At 51.1% G+C, this 24,576-nt stretch overlaps 1 protein-coding gene across 1 annotated transcript in view; it reads right to left on the minus strand.

Moving 5' to 3' along the window:
* Positions 1 to 22,571, minus strand: part of ARK2C (arkadia (RNF111) C-terminal like ring finger ubiquitin ligase 2C) — a 130,102-nt gene extending 107,531 nt beyond the window's left edge. Inside the window, exon 1 of the mRNA XM_039463884.2 lies at positions 22,221 to 22,571. Coding sequence (XP_039319818.1) covers positions 22,221 to 22,281 — 61 coding nt within the window. The 5' untranslated portion in view covers positions 22,282 to 22,571. The remainder of the gene's footprint in view (positions 1 to 22,220) is intronic.
* Between the last annotated feature and the right edge of the window lie 2,005 nt (positions 22,572 to 24,576).

Genomic DNA, 24,576 nt, shown 5'->3' on the forward strand with positions numbered 1-24,576 from the left:
GCAGCCCGGGGCGCTTAGAGACTGTGACGGCAGGAGGAGCAAGAAGACGAGAGGCCAGCATTCCTGGAGGTTCCCAAGTGTCTGGAAAAATAGGCAGTCCTCAGATAGGCACAGACGGGAGCTGGGACCACTGGTTTGGGGGAGTGAAGGAACATTGAGAAAGTCAGTGTTTTTTCTAGAATATTAGACTGGCACACTTCTGTCATTTCCAAGCCTTTCAGACAGCAAATATCTCCTGTGATCCTTCCCAGAGCCTAAAGAATGACGCAAAAAGAGAATCCTCATCCCATAGAACCAGTGAGGAGCCCATGGCCCCAAGAAAGGAAAACCAGGCTGGTCCTCTCCAGAGGGACCTCGGGACTTCTGGTCACCTTGGATGTGTTCACCCTCCTGAGTTCTTGGGTGTCAGCAATCATGTTAAAAAATATTAAAAGTGGGCCAGGCACAGTGGCTCACACCTATAATCCCAGCACTTTGGGAGGCCAAGGTGGTGGATCACCTGAAGTCAGGAGTTCCAGACCAGCCTGGCCAACATGGTTAAACCTCGTCTCTACTAAAAATACAAAAATTAGCCAGGTGTGGTGGTGGGCGCTGGTAGTCCATAGATAGTACAGTCTTTAAAACCCTCCTACTCAGGAGGCTGAGACAAGAGAATCACTTGAACCTGAGAGGCAGAAGTTGCAATGAGCCGAGATTGCACCACTGCACTCCAGCCTGGGTGATAGTGATACTCAGTCTCGCAAAAAATAAAATAAAATAAGTATATATATATATATATATATATATATATATATATATATACATATACATACATACATACATGTATATATAAAGCAAGATAGAGGATGTCTATAGTGAAAAAGAAACCTAGGTCTCATAAATCACAAACTTGGCACCATTGTTTGTCTTTAAAGAGTCAATAGATTTACTTGTAGACCCCAAAGCTTTGTGTATGGAGCACATACAAAATGAATGCCAAATGTCAGCAGCCCTAAGAGGCTATCTGTTTGCATAGTGGACCATCACTTTATGAACCACTAAAAGATTTTTAAAAGGCAATTAAACTAGGACAAACTGTCATTTATAAGGCACATCCCAGTTTCCAAGATGTGAAATGTGAAAGCCCGTGTATCTTAGAATGGCACTGATGCTGTGACTGGCAGGGATAGTACAGTCTTTAACACCCTAGAGAGGACTGGACAGAGACCCTGGAGATATTCTAACCAACTTTCAACTCTCTTGTAAAGGTTTCATGGCCGGATGTGATGGGTCACGCCTGTAATCCCAGCACTTTGGGAGGTCAAGGTGGGAGGATCACAAGGTCAAGAGATCAAGACCATCCTGGCTAACATGGTGAAACCCCATCTCTACTAAAAATACAAAAATTAGCTGGGCATGATGGCACACACTTGTAGTCCCAGCCACTCAGGACTACAGGAGAATCGCTTGAACCCAGGAGGCAGAGGTTGCAGTGAACCGTGATCGCACCATTGCACTCCAGCCTGGTGACAGAGCAAGACTCCGCCTCAAAAAAATAAATAAATAAATAAAAGGTTTCTTGAGTTCAGCGTCTAAGAGAAATGAGAACTCCATCTTGTTGGTGGCACTGTTGGATTTGGGTACCTACGGACCCTGATCATGTGTCCTCCTCACCTGTGCTTTGTGCACGAGGACTCCCATCATTTCAGCCCGAGTGTGTGCATGGCCCTGGCAGTGTACAAACCTGGATCAGTTCATCACCCCAATGCTGGGAGATGTGTCCAACTTTGCCCACACTCATAGAGCTGGCATCTAAGCCCAGACCCCCAATCCCTGGCCCAGCAAAGCTCCCCCACATCACAGCCACCTCCTTTAAGAGGTGTCCCCTGCCTCTAACGCTGGCGTCTCTGCTAACGTACATGTCCTTCTCTGGGCCTTCACTGGACACAGTGACTACAGTGTAGGAAGAAATGAAACAATTCATAAATGTGGGCAAAAGGCAGAGGAGTGGAGTGGGAGCCTGGGGCACTTCATGGCTCTGCCTTCCTGGTTGAGAGTGAGAGTGGAGATGGAGATGTGGGAGCTTGTCTTCTCCCTGGCTGAGTGATCTTGCTGAGTCTTTTCCTCTCCCGGCAAAATGAGTGGGTGGGCCAAATATCTTTGGAGTCCCTTCCAGGCTTCCAATAAAACCCTGAGAGCTGGGTCTTGGTGAACAGGAAGCAGAGTTACCTGGGACCAAGCCAGGCCACCCCACCACAAGCCCCTCCTATTCCATCTCCCAACCCAGGTCTCTGGGCCCTCACCATGGGCTGGCTGTCTGTATCTGGTTATCTCTTCTAAAGGGACCATTTCCTTTTCCTCTGCAGTGCAAGGACCCGAGGCAGCCGCATAGGAGAGGGGCCACAATGCTGTGGGAAGAACCAGAGTCCTGGGCCCCCGCCTGCCAGCAGTGTGTGTCTCCGGGGCCCCGTCACTCCTACTCTCTGACTTTCAGAGTCCTCCCACATGCTTCCATTTGTAGAGGGATAGAGTGGGATTAAGGGTTTTTAGGTAACATTGCTTACCAGGGGCAGTGGGGTAGCGGACGGGAGCAAACTAGCATTCATTGAGTGCCTACAACCTGCCACGCACCTGTGCTGAAAGCTACACAGATCTCTTTTCATTCCCACAGCAACCCTGTCAGGAGGTCATAGGCCCTTGCTCACACCCAGCAGCCTGACTCACAGCCCAGACATTGCACCTGGTGCTTCCCATGGACTCTTGCTGAATCCCCCTAACAATCCACGGAGGAGGTCACGATGACATCCTCATCTCTCAGATGAGAAAAGTGAAGTACCAAGAGGTAAAATGCCTTGCCCAGGGATGTGCAGCTTTCATTCAGCATCTACTGTACACCACATCCTGGGATGAACACTCACAGACATCATCTCATTTTCAGATCTAACATTCTAGTATAGTCTTGTGGATTAGATGGAAAATGCAAGCTAGTCACGAGACAGGAGATTTGTAATGAGACGAGTAATCATACCCAATAAGCGCAGGCCAGCAGTTTGACACCAACTTGGAGGATGGCTTCTCACTTCCGGCCTTGGGGATCTGTTTGCCTATTTGGGTGAAGCCATGGAGGGCATGCTAGTCCCACCCACAGTGCCACTAATGCAAGAAGGGTAGACAAAGGAGGAGCTTCACCAGGATCAATGTAAGACCTGACATGTGGGTTCTAAGCACCAACTGAGGCAGAGATGACCAACTGAGATCAACATCAGAGGACAAAGAGATGATGCCTTTAAAGCCCCCAATGTGCCCCTCATGAGTTGATGTTTCTTAGCAGGTAGGGGCTGGGCTGCTGAGAGAGGATGATGACAGGGCGGCTCCACAGGTGCCCCCCATTATCTGTTCTCTCCTGTGGTAATACAACCCACGAATTTAGCCAGGCACATGGCCTTCAGAATGTAAGACTTCCCAGACTCCTTTGTAGCTAAGTGTAGTCACGTGACCTAGTTTAGCCAGTGGGGTGTGAGTGGGGGTGACTCGTGCAGTGCTGCGTCATGCTCTTTCTGCCCTTTCCCTTCTTCCTCCATCTCGACGCTTGGAAAGTGGACAAAGGTATGAACCATCCTGGACCATGCAGAAAAGGGCCACACCACACCCTAGGGAGGGTGGATCAACAAGAGAGTAGGCACCTGGGTCCCTGACATTGAGCGCCACTCTATGCTGTTCTGAGAGTTGATATCCCTTTAAGGCACCTTTATTTTGGATCTCTGTTACCAGAGCCAAACTTATATCTGACCTAATAAACCTACTCCACTAGGCTGGGACATGAGAGTCTCCATAGCAGGTGTTATCAGATTTGTGAACTCTGGGCCACATAATTAAGCTTGGGACCTGATGATGCGTATCCAAAATAGCCAATGCAAACTGAGGCTACATTAACAAAAGTGTAGACACTAGGCGAAGAAAGAGAGTCTGATGGCGTCCACACTGGCTGCCTTCCCGTTTCATGGGCTTTGACCAGGTGGAGTTCATCAAGGTGAGCCTCCTGGATAGGACCCAAGGCCCCTGAGGAGGAGGGGAGCCTGGAGGCTTCCCACAAGTCTCCAGCAGAGCCCTGCAAAGGCTGTCGAGAGCCAATGGTGGGGAAGGGAAGGCCAAGGCCTGGAAGGCAGAGGACAGGGCTGCCATCCTGGGTGTGACGGGGTCTTCCAGGCCACCAGGGCAGAAAGACCCATTGCATTCTGAAGACTGTTCACTCCAGAGGCTCACAGGAAATATACCACCCCTAGGAGAAAGACTGCCGAGGTGCACAGTGCATGAGGACCTCTTCATCACCTCTCATTCTTGGGTACCCCATCCCAACACACACCAATAGATGTAATGTTTGTGTGCAGTGGATTCACATAGCCAGGCCCTGCCCCAACATTGGGACACTGCCTCAGGTCATGGAAAAAGCATGAGCCTCAGTCTCCAGGGAATGTAACTGAGAACTGCCTAAGTTATCTTTCAATTGGGTTTAATAAATAAAGTAACTGAGGCTAGGCGTGTGGCTCACGCCTGTAATCCCAGCACTTTGGGAGGCTGAAGCAGGCAGATCACCTGAGGTCAGGAGTTTGAGACCAGCCTGACCAACATGGCAAAACCCTACTCAGGAGGCTGAGGCAGGCAAATCACTTGAACCCAGGAGGTGGCGGTTACAATGAGCCAAGATCACACTATTGCACTCCAGCCTGGGCAACAAGGGCGAAACTCCATCTCAATAAAATAAAAATTAAAAAAAAAAAAAACGGAACTTAAAGATAACATCAGAGGACAAAGAGATGATGCCTATAAAGACCCTGATGTGCCCCTCATGAGCTGACGTTTCTGTCCTGCTTAGCAGGAAGGGGCTGGGCTGCTGAGAGAGGACAGTGGCAGGGCGCTTCCGCAGGTGCGAGGACACAGCCTTGGCAAACCTTACCATGTAGCTCAAGAACCCAACTTCTTTAGCTTTTTGCTCTGGGTCGATTATTTGCCAGCTCTCCTTCTTGTCTCTTTCTGCTCAGATATCCAAGGAAGGGATGCCTTTCTTTGGAGCTGGGGGCCCCTGGAGGGAACAGCTCCAGCTTGTCTCCCAGCCCACCTCTGCCCACAGCCCTGAAACTCCAGACTGAAGTCCCAAGTTCCACTCACAGAGGTGATGACTCTGTAGGGCTAGGTCATCTGTATTTTAACAAGCTTCCAGATGATTCTAACTTAGGGTCGACTTTGGTGTGACGGCCCAGGGCCTCCTCCCAGCAGAGAAGATGGTGCATCCCTGCCTCCCTCCCTGGCTCTGCTGGCTGGCACACCTGCCAGGGAGCCTCTCTGCCACACGTGAGCTCTGGACTCTGCCCACTCAGGGAGCTCCTGGCCCTCTGGTCTCAGTTGTACTGGCGTCTGCCATGATTTATGGCTGTAACTCCTGCACACACGCCAGGGACAGAGGGACTCAGCGCACTGTTCACAAATTAAACCCGGCCTTCTCTCCTCCCAGGTAATGGGCCCATCTGATGATGAAAGAGCTTATAAACAGCTATCGTCAAACTAATCTCGATGTCAGAGAAATAATAGCAGCCGTAAATAAGACTGAGTGTGCCTGGCTCACCAGCTTGTTAGAACACTTTATAAAGTGGGACAGCAACATTAATATCATATGGTCTCTCATTTCCCCAGTGACAGCTGAGCACTAGCTGAGGAGTCTCCCAGGTACTGATGGCCTCGGCCAGGTATCAGGTGTCAGTGCTACCACCAAGGGTGGCAGGAGGAACACCAGCAGAGAGAGCTGCTGACCATTTCCTGGCCCTGCTGCTTCTTCCCCCACCTCCGCCCAAACTGTCCCCATAACTGCTGCTGGGATTCGTGGGGTTGGGGGCTCCCAGCCATGCTCACCCCTCTTGACGCCCCTCATGCAGGCCCCATACCTCAGTGCTCCCTTCTCTCACTCTCTACTGACATGGAGCTCACGCTTCCATCCCAGCTGAAGACGCAACTCCTCCAGGAAGCCCTCACAGGCCACATAGCATCCAAACAGAGCTTTGTGATGCTTGTTTTCATCATAATGGGGACCACACCGAATCAGCTGTGGCCCAGGCTCTGCGGCTGGCCTGCATATGCGGACACACTCATATTCATGGTGTTTTCCTGGCTAAAGGCCTCCAGCTCCTGTCGAAATGTTGTTTGAATTCAGCGATGGTGGGATAGGGGCACAGGTGACATCTCAGAGCAAAGAAAGGGAAGGGAGTCCCCCTTCTGGAAACATTTAAGCTTGTATTTCTGTGGGTATATACTATGGGGTATGCATGTGTGTACACGTATGCGGGTGGTGAGTGGGGTGAGTCTGTGCAAGTGGTGGCCTGTGGGATGCAGGTGTGTAGATGTACTGTATACTCTAATCTAATACAGATATGTATGAGTAAATGAATGTGTGCTGCTGTTATAACTGTACGTGAACTGTGTATGAACATGTAAATGCATATCACACTGGGGCCATAGGGGGATGGGCATGTGTCAGGGTGACCGTCTTAGTGCACGATGATGTGGGCATCGGGTGCTGGGTGGATCATGTACAGTGTGTCAAATGTAGCCCTGGGTACTAGGCAAGGGGTACCCAATTAGGCAGGTGAGAAACTCCACTTCAAGGAATCTGGACAAAGTCATAAATATAAGGCAGAAGGCAGGAAGGAAGGCCCTACGCTGAATAGGGCTTTGGAGCCCCCTCCAGAGCTGTGACCCCTGGCAGCCTTTCCTGGCTGGCCAGCAAAAATGCCACTGGGAATGAGAGGCCAGCTCACCATTGACCTCCTTCTGGAGTCTTCTCTAGAGTAGGTGCTATGGTTTGAATGTTTGTGTCCTCTCAAAATTCATATGTTGAATCTTAACCCCCAAGGTGATGCTGTTAAAAGATGGGGCCTTTGAGAAGCGATTTGATTCCAAGGGTGAAGTGCTCGTGAATGGAACCGGTGCCATTATAAAAGAGGCCCCAGAGAAGTCCCACTCACCATCTGCCATGCAAGGTTACAGCAAAAAGACGGCCATCTAGGAAGTGACCCTCACCCACAACAAACCTGCTGGCACCTTGATCTTCAGCTTCCCAGCCTCCAGTACACTAGGAAATACACTCCTGTTATTTGAAGCCACCAGTCTTTGGTATTTTGTTACAGCAGTCCAAATGTACTAAGATAGTAGGTAAAGATGGCACCCTGGGAGGAAGACTGTGGTGGGAAGTTATTCAGGCAGTTGCCAATTCATGAGCTCCCTTTTATGGCCTTTGTCTTAGTCTCCCTACCTCTGCAGTGTAAAGGAGTTGCTTCTGGCCAGTCTTGAGCTAGATGACCCAGTTCCTAGGCTAGCATTCCCAAACTGTGCTCCATGCAACCAAGTTCAAGGTATGCTTCCAGAAAGCACACACAGACACACACACGTACACACACACACATGTTCTGTGGTCAGTTTTGGGAAATGCTACTCTAAAGCAAAACCAAAGCACTCTCTTGGTTGCAAGATTATCAGGGCCTTTCATGTGCTAATCTGCACTGAGACTTTCCAAGACTGGGGTGTAGTGGGTAGTATTTCCAAATGTTGGAACATGTACCCTTTCTGCAGAAACAACTTTTAACAGCTCAAGACGCCCCAGGGCTTGCTTGGACAGTGTGGACAGTGCTGCCCCAAGCTCCTCAAGACTGACTCAAGGGTCAGTCCCACCTCTGTGTCTTCCAGAAGGTCTCCCACTCTCTGCACAGTAGCCCATGGTTACCCTCTTCCTGTGGAGGTAACTGTCCAAAGATTGCTTCACCAGAGTTTGCTGAAACTCCTGCCTCACTTTCGAGGTCTATAAGGGCAGTGCCCAGGTCATACCCTCAGCCCTTAGCTCAGGACACCCAGAGACTCTGAATAGATTGTGTGCACTTTATTCTTGACAAAAGATATTCAGCCACCAGCAATGCTAGCCAGTAGGCAAAGCTGCCACGTTGACCAGGAGGGCTGACAAAGCCCCAGCTTCCCTGCAGGCTATCAGCCTCCTAGTTCCCTGTCCCTGTGACTCCTCTGCATGACTCTCCTTCTCAGCCTGCCCTTCCCCTGTCCCCACCCCTGCAGCCCCTTGGCCCACAACACCCTCACCCCACCTCTTCCTGGGCAGCCAGATCCTTTACGACTCCCCCAGGTATCAGCCCCCAGGCATTGCCCTCCCCAGGATGTACCCCACAGGCTAAGAGAACACCCAGCACATACCTTAGGGCCATGCTGTTCCTGCGTCTGTCTGTTTCCCACGAGGCTCAGTATTTTTAGGGCAGGCAAAGTGCTTAGGAGGGTGCCTGGCACAGAGTAAGTGCTACATGAGCATCTGCTACTGCTCTTACGGTTATTATGATTATCCCTGTGTCCCCCATGTCTGCACGGGGCCTGTCCAGCACAGGTGCTCAGTGTGTATGTGTTAGATGAGCTGAACGAATCCATGATCATTTCGGAGCCTCACTATCACCCTGTCGGGGAACTTTCTATGATTGTTCCCATTTTACAGGTAAGAACACTGAGGCTCAGTTTCCCCCCTGCCCTTTATTTCCCTTGCCAAATACAGTGTGCCTCCTAGGAGCAGGCAGGGGGACTCTGTGCATGGCAACTCCCTAGCAGGTAGCCACATCGAGCAGTAAGAGCAGCCCCTACTCTGTGCCCGGAGCCGTCCGCCTTCTCATTTAATCCTCACTCAACCTGGCAGGTAAGAATGAGTACCCCATTCTGCAAAGAGCAGAACCAGTGCCCCAAGAGGGTTGCCCACTTCAGAGGGAGGATACAAAGCCCCAGCTCCCTTGAGCAGCAACCCCTCCACGTGGCTTTCTTTCAAGGGGTGGCACGGTGACCCATTGGAGCACTCAGGCAGCTCGGCTGGGCAGAGGGGCAGGAGAGGAGGCAGAGAATTACAGCAGGATGGCCAGGGCCAGGGAATGGCAGGGAGGACAGGGACTGGAATGGGAGGGATGACAATGAAATGAGAGGGCCCAATGCTCCAGAAAAGAAAAAGAAAATTCAGACAAGGGTGACAGCCACAGGACTCTGACATTCACCTCTTGGATCAGATCTTGGCCTACATGGGAGAGGGGCAGGGGGCAGGGCTGACCTGATCACTCCCCAAGGCAGCAGAGCTACAGCTCTCCCTCCTCAGGGAACAGCTCCAGTCCTGCCTCCTCTGGGAGGCCCTCCTGATTTTCTCCAGGCCTCAGTAACCTCTCCCCATCCCGTGTGCTAAGATATCTCCCTGCTAGGCCACACTTTCTGGCCAACATGACCACTGTTTGGCCATTCTTCTTGTCCAGTCTATCATTCTCCACCCACATCAGGAGTGTTCGGGGGTCTCTGCAGCTAGGCTACAGGTCAGAGGCTGTCTTTGCCAAAGTGGGTTCTCAGTAACTGCTTTCACAATTAAGCGAAGCATACCCAGCCCTTTCCTGACTGCCCAGGGCCTGCCTTGCACTCCCTTAAGACTGTCCCAGGCCTGAACAAGCAGAGATGAGTGTTTGCATAGAGGAAGTGGGGTGTGTGGGTGGGAGATGGGCAATGGCCATCTTGCTAAACGCTTCCTAGGATTTGGGGTGCCTTGTACTTTATATGCATCAGAACTGTCTTTCAACCTTACCTCTCTGTGACACTGGTATTTACATCAATTATCTCCATTGTTTCAGAAGAGACTGAGGCTCAGAGAGGGCCAAAGTCTCGCAGCTGGTAGGTGGTCAAGCTAGACTGCCCGATGGCAAAATCTGTACATTCTTTGCTACCGCTTAGTTTCCCATCCCCACAGCCCCGAACCTTTCCTCGCAAAGACCCAGCAGACACAGCCTTTGACCTGCCTGGGAGGAGGCCCCAAAGCCAAGGGAGCCCTTGGTTTCTGTTTCAGGCGATTTCAAACTTTTGGAAATAGAAAGTAGTGGTGGTCTCACAGCACCACGAATGTATGAAATGCCACCGAATCGTAGTACACTTCTAAATGATTGAAACAGCAGAATTCATGTTGTATGTTTTACCACGATAAAAAGTGTCCTGTGCCCCCTCAGATGATCTCCTTCGCACCCATTGGTGGGGTTCTCTCCATCTCCTGACCTCCTCTCTCAGGCTCTGGTTCCCAGCCACCATGTTGGAATGCCATCCCTCCTCTCTCTGCCCAGTTAAACCCAAGCTGTCCTCAAGTCTCACCCAGCCATCTCTCCCACAAAGCACCCCATAGCTGCCATAGCTTGTGCCACTTACAAATGGCATTGAGTCAAAACCCAAAATGCCCACCAGCCCTCAGAGTCAAGAAACCTGAATTCTAATCCTGACTGTGGCTCCAAGAACCAGCTCTGCCTCTCCAGCCACTGAACAGCTTAGGTCCCCAAGTTCTGGGAAGAGAAGGCCTTGGGGTGACCCCGAAGTATTACCGTCTCTCACCCCAGAAGGACCCAAATGCCAGAGGAGTGTACAGCAGCCCCATGAGTTGGTGCATGGCCTGGACTGCCCTGTCTGAATGAAATGTCATCAAAGTTCTATATTTTCATTCAGAAGTTAATGTAAAATTTGCAATTGGAGGTAGAAGAGTTGCTAGGTTAATTTAATATAAACCTCACGTTTTCCTCAAATTGAGAGATAACACTAGAAACCATGTCCATTCCGCAGCAGGCCAGGCCCGGTTTTGCTCGGAGTTACGGTTCTTCTCTCTGCCACGCACACATCTAGTTCGCCCCCTGACCAGATCCTCCCCAGGTGCACCTGTGCGGGGATGGCCCTGACTCAGGGAATACCCAGGAGATGGCTGAGAGAAGCCAGCTGAGAAGGTGGGAACCCGCTGCCTCCCTCCTCCTTCTCTGTCATCTCTCTGCTGGGGGACACTGAGACTTGTCAGGGACCTTCAGGATGGGACTGTGCCATCTCAGCTTGGCATCTGGGCTCCTCTCCCACCTTCTCAATCACACTCCCACAGCACCTCTCCAAGGAGGGAGACCAAGCTGGGGGCTGGCTGCTGCCCCTCACCTCAGATGACCTCTCTTCCCTCACCCTCTCCTTTAGTTCCTTTCCTCCTGGCAGGGAGAGGGCTGAACTCTTCTGATTCCAGCGGGCCCAACCTTCCTTCCAGTTGTGCATTGCTGCCCTGTCCCTCTGGCTCCGTGGCAGGTGGCAGTCAGCAGCCCTGCATCCCAGGCGTCCCTGCATCCCAGGCAGCCCTGCATCCCAGGCGGCCCTGCATACCGGGCACCCCTGCATCCCAGGCACCCCTGCATCCCAGGCGGCCCTGCATCCCGGGCACCCCTGCATCCCAGGCACCCCTGCATCCCAGACGGCCCTGCATCCCGGGCACCCCTGCATCCCGGGCACCCCTGCATCCCGGGCAGCCATGCATCCTGAGCACTCCTGCATCCCAGGCACCCCTGCATCCCAGGCGGCCCTGCATCCCGGGCACCCCTGCATCCCGGGCAGCCCTGCATCCCAGGCACCCCTGCATCCCGGGCAGCCCTGCATCCCGGACACCCCTGCATCCCAGGCACCCCTGCATCCCAGGCAGCCCTCCCCAGCTTGGCCAGGAGTGAAGCAGAAGCTGCCTCCCAAGCTCAGCTTCCCTCCCGACCCAGCCCTTAGGGAGGAAGACAGGTCTGACTTCCCCCTCCACCCCATGAGCCCACAGAGGGGAGGCCTAGGCCACAGCCCATCACCCTGGTGTACAAGATGAGGTGCTCTGGAGGGTGCTGACAGAACCAAGCTAAGGCTCTGGGCCAGCTACCTTCACTGTTTCCCTCCTCAGCAGTGAGTTGGGGACACGCACACCTCTGGGCCATGCAGGGACCTGTTCTTTGGGCCCAAGTCCCCCACTGTCACTCCCTCACCTTCCCCAGAATCTGACTTTTCAGGTCTGCTCAGCAGTCTCAAATGTCACGGGTAGAGGGGGCAGGGATAGTCCGTTCCCCTGAGTCCCTGCCTGCCCCCTCCAGAGAATAAGCCCCCCATGGAGGCTGAGGCCATCCTTTGAAAGGGCCATCCTTCAGCTTAAGGAAGGCTAGTGTCTCCACGCTGGGGGCGGGAGTGGGCACATTCTCCCATTAGCTCCAGGGAATTTGAGGAGTAGAAGCAGGTGTTCTAGGAGGTGGGTGGTCCTCAGGCACAGGCAGCCAGGAGGGGGCCCCTGAGCTTTTGAGGAGGGGGTGGCATGGGGGAAGAAGCCTGGAGCTAAGCAAGCTGGCTGGGGGTGGGGGCGGAGGAGGGAAGACAGGGAGGGCGCCTCCACCCTTTTTTCCCACTCAGCTTCAGAGGGGGCACAGCAGCTGTTCCAACGCTTCCTGCCCTTCCTTGAGACAGGTGTCCGCTGAATTCTCACTTCCTCCCAGCCTCAGAGAGCTCCACCACCCCCTCTCCACCTGCAGGCTGGTGCTGAGTCAGCAGCCGCCACTTCCTTTCCTAGGTGCGGTGAGGCCAACACTTAGATCTGAGGGATACAGCGTCGTCGGGGGAGGCCAGCGTGGGTGACTGGCCCCCTCCCTCGCTGGCAGGGAGGACTTCCTGAAGGGCTCCGCTGCGCACAACGGCACACCCAGGGGCATGTTTCAAGGAAAGGACAGCAGAAGGAAGCAGCAGTGTCTGGGGGTAACGTCCCGCTCAGCGGCCCAGCATGAGCAGAGGCACCAGACTTACACCAGCCCTGAGCCCGGGGTCCAGGAGCCCTGTGTCTGTGCTTCCAGGCTGAGCCCTTTCCCTGGATGGGCCACTAGCCAGGCAGGGGCAATTACTGCTTCCCTCCCACCCACTGTGCAGTGTGACCTGGCCAGTGGAAGGTCATGTGCCTACTGAGTCCTAAAGTGGCTACTGTCCCAATGAAAAAGCAAAAAAGGTGATAGGAATAGATGCTCTTCTCATCACGAGGAAAGCACAGTATTTTAGAGCAGGAAGGGGCAATCCAGCCCGTTCTCCACCTTGGCAGGTAGGCAGTGAAGTCACAGAGCAGTCAGGCTTGACCAAGACCTCACAGGGGTAGTTACTGGCAGACAGGCCATGAAGCCAGGACTGTGTTCACTGTCCCACGTAGCCTGTGTGAGCACCAGCACTGTGAAGAATGCCGGGGATGATCACTGTCACCTTTGGCTGGCTTCTCGACTTGTTTCCTATGCATTACTTCGTGTGACAAGTCCAATAAGGCACAAGCCATAGACGTACCCATTTGACTGATGGGGAAACTGAGAACTGAGGGAAGGAAACTGAGCTGTTCAAGATCACAGTGGAAGTTTATGGATCAGAATCCGGGTCTCAGAATAGTTTACCCAGATCACATTTCTTTCCCCGGCCTTCTCTTATCTACCTCCCCTCCACTAGAAGGGGCTGCTGGGGGGCAGAGAGGAGGAAGTGTTGTCACACCTGATTCACTCACCTCCTCCTCCCCACGTGGCCAGACAGCAGCCTGAGGGAAGTGTGTTACAGCAGCACCAAGTGGCCTTGAACCTATGGCAATTTGAGTATATGGGGAGCCAGCAAACCTGACTGTTGAGCCACTATTCAAGCGGAACTTTAGGTAGCCATTAAAAGCCGTGCTTGTGAAAACAGCAAAGCAGAATGTGAACGTGTCTGTGACATTAATGTGAAATAGGAAATAGAGACTGTAAAAAGTAGACATATATTGTGTTCGCAGCTCCACCCTAAAAGTCCAAGCAAATATAGGAACAAAAATATGAAGGAATTTCACTAACATGATCACAGAGGGACGGACTCCTATGAGATTTTTTTTCCTTTGGCTTATTTTCTAAACTTTCCAGAATGTGATTCTATCATCTCCATGAAACAACATAGATATAATTTATTAAGTCTTCAAGATGATCTAAGAAAAAATGCAAAACGTGCCCTCACCTTGGGACTCAAAGCTTCAGCAAGGGGACACCTATTATTTCTGTGGAAATCCGGGCACAGACTCCACCTCCCTGGAGTTCACACAGTGTGCCGGTCACGCCTACTCTGAGCCGGTGTCTGAAGGTGAAAAGACTCACCACCCTGGGTTCCAATGCCCTGCTCACCTCCTACTCCGGGGAATTTCTGGTCCACCAGGCACCCTCCCTGTCTCTCAAAGGCCCCTTCTGGGATGTGCAGGGCTCAGGGTTGGGGGCTTAGACCCCATCGAAGTTTGGCAAGCCATTACCTGGAAAGAGCCTCTTCTGCTGTGGACAAGAGTCCAGCATTCAGAATCGGTCCCACCAGCTATGACGGGAAAGCAGGAATTCCTTTCTAATTATTGCCTTAGTCTTGATGAGGGTCTTTGCCACATGCAGGCCATGCGTCGGGGGGTGGGCAGTGCAGGGGGCCACAGCTGAGTGTCCAATTGCCAGCACTCCCCTTCTGGCTTAGCCATTTACTAGCTGGTTGAGAAGGGTTGCAAAGGCTTTCACAACTCTTGGCCTCAGTTTCCTCCTCTGATTCCCAATTAACTCCTCACGGGCTGTGCCAAGGAGGAAATGAGATAATGGAAGGGAGAGCTTTGAATTGGGAAAAACTCCCTCTTTGCAGACAGGCCCAATCTTGAGATCAGAGCCCCTGTCCTTGACCTCAGTCCTCACTCCTGCCCTTTCCTCTCCCAATAGGCTCCCAGGTGGGTCCGCTCCAGCTCCCCTGCTCCCATGTGTGGGGACGGGCTTTGCAAAGCGGTGGAGGCAAAACTCCTGGCACTTGCCCACCTTGGGGTCTGTCTTTTCAAGAAAGGCAGTTTGATAAAATTTGTTCCAACTGAGATTTCCGGATGCAGATTGGTACAGCTCCTGGAGGAGTTCATAGCATTAAAAAGCTTGCTCGGAGGGTGACCTAAGCTGGGAAAGACACATGTGAATAACCCATAGGGGTTTCAGGCATGGACGGAGAATTCTGGGGGGGACAAGTCATGTGATTTTGAGGAATTTTTATGGTTGAAGTTCATTTCCTACCCCAACCAGGAATCTGTATGAAAATGACTAGAAGTCTCAACCCCTAGACATTGCCACAATCCCCTTGCGTCTGTCACTCCAGTGTCCGAAGTTCGTGTGTCGATCTGTACGCTAGACTCAATTCTCCCCACAATGGACTGTTCCTCCCACCTTCCCCATTTGTCTTCATGGTCTTATATTCTTCCAAGCACCCCAGAGACCTCCTGCCCCTCAGGCTCTTCCACATGGACCCAATCCTGCTTACTCCACCTTACAATAAAACCCCTGATATGAGCCTTCTTCCCCTCCCCACCCCCAAGCCTGCCCCACCTCCTCCCTGACTTCAGCCCCTAGCCTCATCCCTCTGCCATCAGCTATGGAATAAACTGTTTAAACACCTCTCTCCCCTCAGAGCTCCCAAGGGCCAAAGGAGCAAGTCCAAACTCTTTCAGAAACTGGCTTCAAAATCTCTTCAAGCCTTTTTTCCAGACCTCGTGCTGCTTAACCCCTGGAGTTGTGCTCTGAGGAGAGTCATTCAAAGACAGGACAATGATCCTGGTGCTCCCTATAGGCCTGCACTCGTGCTCCCCCATGAACACACACACTCCTCCCTCCTGCTATACACTTTCTGTTCTTGCCAAATCAGCACAGCACTGGCCTTGAGCAAAATCACTCCTTCCCTCCCCCTGGGGTGCTCTCTCCTCTTCCTCCTCCTCTCTACTGTATACACAGCACCCTTTGAGGCACATGGCAAACCCGCCTCTGCAGCAAGCTCACCTCTAATGTTATTTGATCCCCTGGCCAGTAAACACCTACAGTTGTGAAGGGAAGGGGAGCCATCTGGCACACCCTAGGCACCTGCTACATGCCAGGTACCTTCAATAGGTTAGACACAGCCTATCAGGTACATGGCAGTCATCAGTCATTGCTCAGAGGATGCTCAGAACAGTGGCCTAAGCTCACCCTGCTAGGTCAAGACTGGACTAAGACCCAAAGCCTGGACTACTCCAAGCTCTTTTATCTCACCAGTCAGGGGATTCTGCTGGTCGTGTGGACATTTTGGCCCAGAACATCTCAGACAGCATCTGGTTTCCTAAGCATTCATCCTTTAACCTCAGCATAAGCCCCAGTAGGGAGGCACTCCAGTCTCCGTTTCTTCTGTATCCCACTTAGCACAGTGTTTGGCCCCAAGTAAGTATTCAATGAACACTCATTAACTAAATGAACAAACAAGTGAGTGGGTGAATGAATGAATGACTGAACACATGAAGTACAGGCATTGCATGTCATTTGGCTATGGGGTTATAAGTGTTTGCTTTTGGTTCTTAAATAATCCTGAAAATCTGAGTCTTTCCAAGATAAGCCTTCCCCCTCCTCCCAATTCTCTTGGAAATATATTGGTTCATCTGTAGCTATACCATACTGGAAACTAATAAATACTAATTCACATTCATACAATGTTAAGCCAGGAATTTTTACAAAGCTGTTTAGATCCATGGAGAAATTAAGGCACAAGTGTCTTGCAGATTTGTCTGACAATTGTGGAGCAGGATTGAGAGAACCAAAGTCACACCCTGAATCAGAGTCAAAGACCTGCTGTCTCTTGCCCTTTGCTTCAGAAAAGGGGTCCCTGCTGCCCTTGGGTCCAGCCAGAACTGTAGCTTCCCTAGCCTAGAAAACCATTCAATCTTCTAATGTGCCACTGCAGGATACTTATCTAAAGATGGGAAGGACAGGGCGGGGCAGGAGTGAGAAAACTGCCAAAGGAAGACAGGTGGCCAAGGCTCTGTCACCAGCACATTAGGGCCTCAACACTCCTGGTGGTCCTTTCCCCTAAATTTGAATGATTAATAGTATTTGCTAGTTTATGGGTAATTATTATTAAAGAAAACTCATTAACTTAGTGGGTCTTTCTGATGCTAGTTTCAAGAGAGAAGTTCTCTTTTTCAGAAAGAACTGTGTTCTATCTTATTACAAAGTCTATGATATGGAATACACTGAACTGATGGGTTTCCCAAAATCCTGAAGTCAAGGTACTAAAACAGGTATGTGTCAGGTGGTTGGGAAAATAAATACAAAGAACAATGGCTTTGTAGTTCCTGAATCGTCCAGTCAGAGTTGGAAACTCTCCTTAATATGTAAGTGTTTAGTTCAGACAATCTGGGTCAAACATTAAATGCACTGGATACATTGCTAAAACACGATTTCCCATTAACCCATAGCTTGCTGTATTATTACGAAGTTACTAACCATCCTCAAAATGTATTGTCAAACAATTCTGACACACTTAATAAAAATTTGGAAAAATGAAATCTTGGAATTGGTTATGATCGATCTAATGAGCCACTGCTCTCTAGGGCAAATATGAGAGTGATCACTCGATTCAGGGTAGTTTTATTACTGTTGGGGTTGGATTTGAATAGTTTATTTTGCTTTCTAAGTCTCATGTAAACCAAAATTTAAAAAGAAGAAGAAGAAACAAACAAAACCTTCAGAGGACTAGCCCTGTAGACCTACGTGTCTCTCGCACAGACTACAGCAGAGCCTCCACTGGGAAGATCCATGTGTGTCCATGTGTCACAGTAAATCAGCTCAGCTTTCCCACCCGGGCTGGGAAGAGCACGAGAACAAAGGGCCAGAGCAGAGAGGGCAGCCATGGGGGGAGAGGAGAGTTGCATGAAGCCACAAAGAAGGCAAGGGAGCGCTGTGCTCAGGCAGGGGTGCACCCGCCCCGGCAAGGAGGAGGGTGAGCCCAGGAGTCAGTCAGCCCAGGGGAGCAAGGACGAGGCACATCGGCCAAAAGAGGAGCAGCTTCAAAATGATGACCCTTTGAAAGAACCAGGAATTTCTTTAACCAACTCATTTCCTCAGTATCTAAAATGCCTCAGTTAGCAAGGCTTGTTCTGAAAATGAGTAAGTGTAATTGACAAATGGCTGAATTTGGGGTCCACTCAGAAAAAAAAAATACCTCTCCACTAGCTTCTCCAATGTAATTATGGGGAAAAAAGACATCTTAAGGGTTCTTCTTCCAACTCAACTTGGGGTTAGGTCCTGACTTTGCTCCTGATCTCCCCCTTCCCCTTCCCCACCTCAACACACACACTTTGACAATGGCTGAGATCTTAGCTGTCTTTCTCTTAAGAGAGGCCCCTAGGACCATAGAGAAGCAGCTGTCAGGAAACTAGGCTATAATCAGCTTTAACTGGCTCACAGCCTGCAGAAGGCACAGACAGACCCTCTTATTCCTACAGTAACAGGTCCGCTGCTGGCCCTGGGATAGAGGTGGGAGTGGTCTGAGTCAGTTTCTGCTTCAAACATCTTCCTTATCCAGGATCTCAATGCAAAACTGACATTGCAAGTCCTAAAAATTTTAACATGCACATAGAAGAGGGTACTTTCAAATTCCAGATCATGGCTTCAGCTACATGTAACATGTCACCCCCAGCATGATTTATAAGGACAGTAAATCAATGAGACAGCAAACAGAAAAGTTGAAACACAACTCAAAATGGGTTTTTAGGCGAGTCTGAAATGCTACAAGATTGCTAGTTAAGAACAGTATCCCTTTTCTCAACCTAAGTGTTACGGCCCCTTCTCTTCACCAGCATCCTAAACCCAGTGCCCATGTATCTTGAAAAGTAAGATGAAATGTGGAGGCTATTGAGTACACAGGTGGCCAAAGACAGGGGTTCTCTCTAGGCAGGTGAACTGTTTCAGTGTAACAGGACAGCTGGCCCCTCCTATCGCCCCAGACATCTATTGTAAAAAGATATGGACTAAATGAGATTAAAGTCACCATATCTGTACCACAAAAAAAAAAAAAAAGTAAAGTAAAAAGAAAAGGCATTCACTCAAATCTTACAATGGGAGGTGGGGGTGGTGGGTGGGTGAGGGTGGGGATAGAAAAGCAAGGGGGGAAATCTAAACAGCAGGATACGACAATAAATGGGAAAACAGCAAGAGAAAAAGCACACTAGGTTAATATAGGAAAACTAGTTCTTTATTGAGAGATTGTATATTAGTATTAGTGGATTCTGTGTGTAACAATGTCGTCATGCACACGATACAAAAAAAAAGGCTGGGCCCACCATGCTTCGGAGGGGCAACAGAACAAAAGCAGCGTACAATGAGCAGATGGCCCAGGCTACACGACCACAGTACGTTTCAGCAGGGTAACATCTCTAACCGAGCGCTGTACATTGTCAACCGGGGGATGTAAAAAAATACAGATCATGCTTTAGTTTTAGTACAAGAAAAGGTGAAAAAGATACACAACCAAAAGGATATTTGATACAGAAAAAATTACCCACAAAATAAGAACAGGAAGTAATTCAGCACAGCAGAACACGCTACCCCTGTTTAATGGAAAACCATTTTGCTGGGATTCTTTTTTCTTGTCTTGTCTTTTCTTTTTTCTTTTTCTTTTCAGATTGCCAAATGGCAGTCTGGGGAGGCTATTTGGGATTTTATTTTGGAAGGGCCCTCAAAGCGGGGGCCTTATTCTTTTATTATTGCTGCTGTTTTGTTTCAGTTTTCAAGCAGGTCTGGCTGGCTAGCAGCAGAAGGGAGCCAGCTGTTAAAGGGGCAGCTCTGAGGGCCAGGGCGGATGTCCAAAGATGCTGTTGACATTGTACAATTAAACAATTAAGACACTATGGCCATGGCTCCCTGGTAAGCCAGGGACCTTGGTGCACCAAATTTTCAGAGGCTCCGGGATAGCAGCAACTGTCATTTCATCAAAGATTTTTTTTTAATGCATATGCTTAATATGTGTTGCCTCCAACCAAATGCAATCCTCAGTTATGCCTGGGTGCTGCCAAGAAGCTAACCGATAGCCACCCAGATAACTGGAAAATGGGGTGCTGCAGCCTCCAAGCCAAGGCAAAAGGAATCCACTTAACAGGGATTTACAGTGCAATGTACTCGGCTAAACAAGATGAAGATACAAAAATGGTTATTTCTCTACATCTATTCTGAAATGGCCTACATCCTACACTACTACAATGGAAACTAAAAAGAACAGATTTAAGCTGGCAGACTCTCTAATAGTTTTACAAGAAGATTGTGGTTTAGGACCTTGTTGAGTTAAGCATTAGTATCCTCTATCGGAAGGTCATGAACTCTTATCACATTGTGCTAAATTTTACCCACAGACCAACTCACCCCTCAGCCCTTGAATTTCCTGTGGGCGTGTTTGCCATGAAAGTAAACTTCAACTGATGGGCAGGATTTGTTCTGTTGGATTTTTTTTTTTTTTTTTTTTTTTTTTTTTTTTTTTTTTTTGGTGAGGGTGAGGGAGAAGGTAGCATTAAAAATAAAATTTAAAGGCAGCTGAGCAATTTGAATTTCAAAACATGGAATCAGCATCCTGCAATGGTATTTAGACATTGGTGGTATTAATGAGGATGGTAATGATTTAATCAGGATAATTATACTTTCAGGCTCAACATCCTTCTTAATCATTTTTGAATTTCTGCCTAGTGTAATGTTCCACACCCGTTTTAAGAGGAAATGCCAAGTAATAAGAGATAATTGTGTATTGAGGAAGGGGATGGCATTTCAAGGAGATCGCCTCCAGCCCCCCTCTTTCTTCCTCACACACCCATGCCCCCTCACCCCCGTGGCTAGGCTGGCCTGAGATAGGGGATACTGCCGCTTAAATAGCAATGCCTTCCTCAGATGGAGACAGGAAATGGTTAAGAGGGTGTCACAATACAGCTAAATGCGGAGGCAGAAGGGTCACAGCGCACACAGCAGCGAGTTGACCATTCACTGAGCTACACAATGAAGAAAAAAAAAAGATTTGATAAATGCAGAATGTCATCATTCTATCATCACACAAAAAAAAACTGCGGTTCAAACAGGCCTAAGGGGGCCAAGCTTGCCTTTTAGGTTCAGGGGAGAGGCGCGGGGCTGGGGACAGCTGGGCTGGATAAAATAGGGCTGGGCTTTCCTTTTCTTGCCCAATCGGGCCCCTGGGGCGCACTAAAGCGCTGGCCCTGCGACCCCACCCCCCGCCCGGACTGGGTAGAGGAGCCCTGGTCGGCCAAGGGAAGACATCATTCTGGGTGTGAGGGAGTGGGGAGAGGGGGAGGAGGGCCTGAGCCAGCAGGGATTTAAGCAGACGTGGAGTGGGAGAGGATAGAAGAAACATTTCCAAGACAAGAAATGTGAGTCCAGAGGCAGAATACAAAAAAGAAAAAAAAAAAAATGAATCTAAATGCATCTCGGATTTGCTTGGGAGGTGGGAATTTTTTATTAAAAGAAAATGAAAGAAATGTGGAGTGGAGCGGGGGAGAAGAGGGGAAAATCAAGCTATTGTTGTAGCAGAATGTGAGGGAGAGGGGATGTGAGGAAAAGGGACCGTGCAAACACACCCCATTTATCACAGTTAAAAACAAAGCCCGCGCCGGCCCGCTGCTTTGTCAACCGCTGCCCGGGGCAAAGGCCTGGCGTGGGGGCAGCTTCCCACCTCAACCTCACACACAGCGCAACACCCAAGGGCCGGACGCCCTGCTCCGGCCGAGCCCAGGGGGCACAGCAGCTCACGTCTGACTCTCCGAGGCGCGCGCGCACACACACTCGCACACATGCACACACACTACACACACACACACACACACACACACGCCCAAGCATCTTGAACCCGTGAATGCAACTGTCATACAAAGGCAGTTGCGGGGGGGCGGGGTGAGCAGGGCAATAGCACAAGGCGATGCACAAAAAGGGTTAAAGCGGAAAAAAGGATGGGACGGAAAATCGTGCAAGTGCCCGCGAGAGGGTGGGGGCTGGGGCATGGGATAGGGCAGAGACCCAGGTCCCAGCCTGGGACCTAATGACCAAAAAATGAAGAAATACAAAACACACATAACACAAAACACACATATACCTCAAAAAAGCAAACCACAGAAAACCAAGCATGCTCTCTCTCTCGCTCTCTCTCTCTCTCTCTCTCGCTCGCTCGCTCTCTCTCTCTCTCACACACACACACACACACACACGGTCATGTATCTTTCTCCTTTCGATCATACAGGGCTAGGTATTAGGGGAAGGGGCTGTGATTTGGGGGAACCACGTCCACCGCAAAGAATAAAAAATGGGGCTGGGGAGGAAGGGACCCAAATTCGCCAAACCCTAACTTCACTACAAAAGCTCCCACGAGGGCCGCCACCCCCACCCTCGGGGGTGTCCCCCCAAAAGGGGGTGGGGGAAGCCACCGCTCGCCCTGCGTCCTCGCGGGTGTGCCCTGAGCCCCCGGCCGCCCGCGGCGCCCGCCCCCTCCCCGGTGCCTGCGGCGATCCACGCTCCGAAGCAGACCCCGAAAGGAAAAAGCGATACCTCTGTTTCGCACAGAGCCAAACACTGGAAGCACGAGATAGCCGACGTGGACCAGGACCATCCTGGCTCCTCGCGCGGCGGCGGCGGCGGCGGCGGCGGCTGCGCGCGGGCCCTTTGTGGCGCGGCTCCGGGGCGCGGGCGCGGGCGGCGGCGGGGCTGCGGGAGCCGCCGGGGCGGGAGGCGGAGCGCGGGGCGCGGGCGGCGGTGGGGCGGCGGCTGGCGGGGAGACAGATGGCCCATGGAAAGGCTCCCTTCCCGGCCCCTCTCGACATTCAAAGGCGCTGGGGCCGCAGCTGCCGCCACACAAAGGCGCGCGCAGCCAATGGGAGCGGAGCGCAGCGCAGCGCGGCCTCGCCGGAACCGCGGGGGACAGCGGGGACCGCGGGCGCGCGGGTGGCGGGGGGGAGGGCGGGGTGACGGCTGGAAGGGGGCGGGCGGCCAATCGCCGCGGCCCTCTGCAGGGCGCGAGGGAGGGGTCAGCCCCACGGGACGCGTGGAACCCAGCGCGGGTCCCTGGCCGCCCGCGGGCCGGAGCGCGCGCGCGTGAAGCGCCCCTGCACAGACTTGGGTGGCGTGAACACGGAACGTGCACACATGGAGAGGGACGTGCACCCAGACATGTGGAGGTGGGTTCGTTAGTGCAGTGAGACGGGCACGAGCATACGAAGTGCACACGACCCGGAGGTCCCTGCACACCGCGCACGGGTCACTCGGGGACGTGCGCTTGGAGGCTGGCGCACGTGTAGAGCCTGACTGCGGGCACAAGGGAAGCTGGAATGCGAACAAGCAGCCGCAAACAGGACCCAGGCACTGTCACACAGACATGCACACACCAAACGCCTTGTTAACGCAGGACACGTGCCAAGAACGCATTCTCAGAGACACACAGAGGGGACACAATATGCGGACACAGGTAAGACAAGCACACTCCCCAGGCTCTCTGCCTGGCGCACGCGCTCACAATAATGATTTGCTGAATTGAAATCCACTCATTCACTGAGGTCTTGGTGAACAGTCTACACAGAGACACACTGTCCAGAAAACCCAGGGCCACTCATCTACCTTTTGCCCTGATCTGAGACAGGTACACCCATACATGTGCACAGACACGCCCACTTCCACAGCCGGCAGGCAGATACATAACATCAGGCTCTGCGGCTTCTGCAGATTCACACGTGGAGGCACAGCCACCGTGTCACATGTGCCCTGTGACAGTCCAGCTGGGGACAAGCACAATCCAAGCAACGAGCCTTCACCCCAAGCCTTGTTGCCAGGAGGAGGATGGCTGAGGTGATGTTCTTGCATGCTCAGCTGACCTTCTGTGAAAACTCCCAAGGCAACCCTACGACTCCGATCAGGCTGACAGTCCACACACCAAGGCCAGAGACTGCTTCCGGGCCCACCCACGGGCAGAAAGAGGACATTCCCTACATCGGGACTTATCTTCAAAACCCAGTAGCTTCTTTATTAAAGAGTGATAAATAGGAGATGATAAAAATCACAGTATTTGGAGCTGGAAAGAATCTAATCCAACCCCAACCTGCCCTCACCTTGGAAAACGAGGGTCATTCATTTAATCCATGCAGCGTTGAGTAAGGGCATAGGTAGGTGATCCAGATCTGCCTAAGATCCCAACTCTTGTAGCCCAGAGAGGGCCTCAGAAATGCAAACAGGTAATCACCCTAGAGCCTGCTCCATGCAGAAATGGGCAGCACGGGAAGCCGGGCAAAGGGGGCACGTTGGAGGGGCACCCAGCCCAGTGGGTGCCGGGGGAGGAGTTGGGCTGGCTCCTGGAAAGCAACTTCTAAAGCTTTTGAGACTGAGACTTGAAGAATAAAAAATGGGAGAGGTGGAGTGAGGCAATGGACAAGACAGCAAAGGGAGCGCCACAGCCCGACTTTGCCCATGCTACTGCATTCCCAGTGTCATGGACAGATCCAGGGTGCACCATTCTCTCTCCCACAAGCAGGTGGATTTCTCAGCCCTGAGCCCTCTTTCCCACCCTAAACTCCGGCTGCCCCCAGAAAACCTGGGGATGAAGGCAGGTTTCCCACCAATAGCCCAAGTCTCACCCGAGACCATTTTTTTCAACCCATTTCTGCCACCAACTCTTTCCTTTTTTTATTATCTGATAAATAAGCACAACGCACCACTAATTGAAATCTGAAAAAAAAAAAAAAAAGAAAAGAAAAAAGGGACTTTAACAAACACCTAACTACTCGATTTTTTTCCTGTTCTATTTCAAGCTTGGCCAATATCAGAGTTGTCATCATAATCTACATATTTTTCATACTGCTTTTTAAACTTAAAGTTTTATCAGAAACATATTCATGTCCTTTTACATAGCCATTGTAAT

This window comes from Saimiri boliviensis, chromosome 13 (assembly GCF_048565385.1).
Source record: "Saimiri boliviensis isolate mSaiBol1 chromosome 13, mSaiBol1.pri, whole genome shotgun sequence".
Classification (NCBI taxonomy): Eukaryota; Metazoa; Chordata; class Mammalia; order Primates; family Cebidae; genus Saimiri; species Saimiri boliviensis.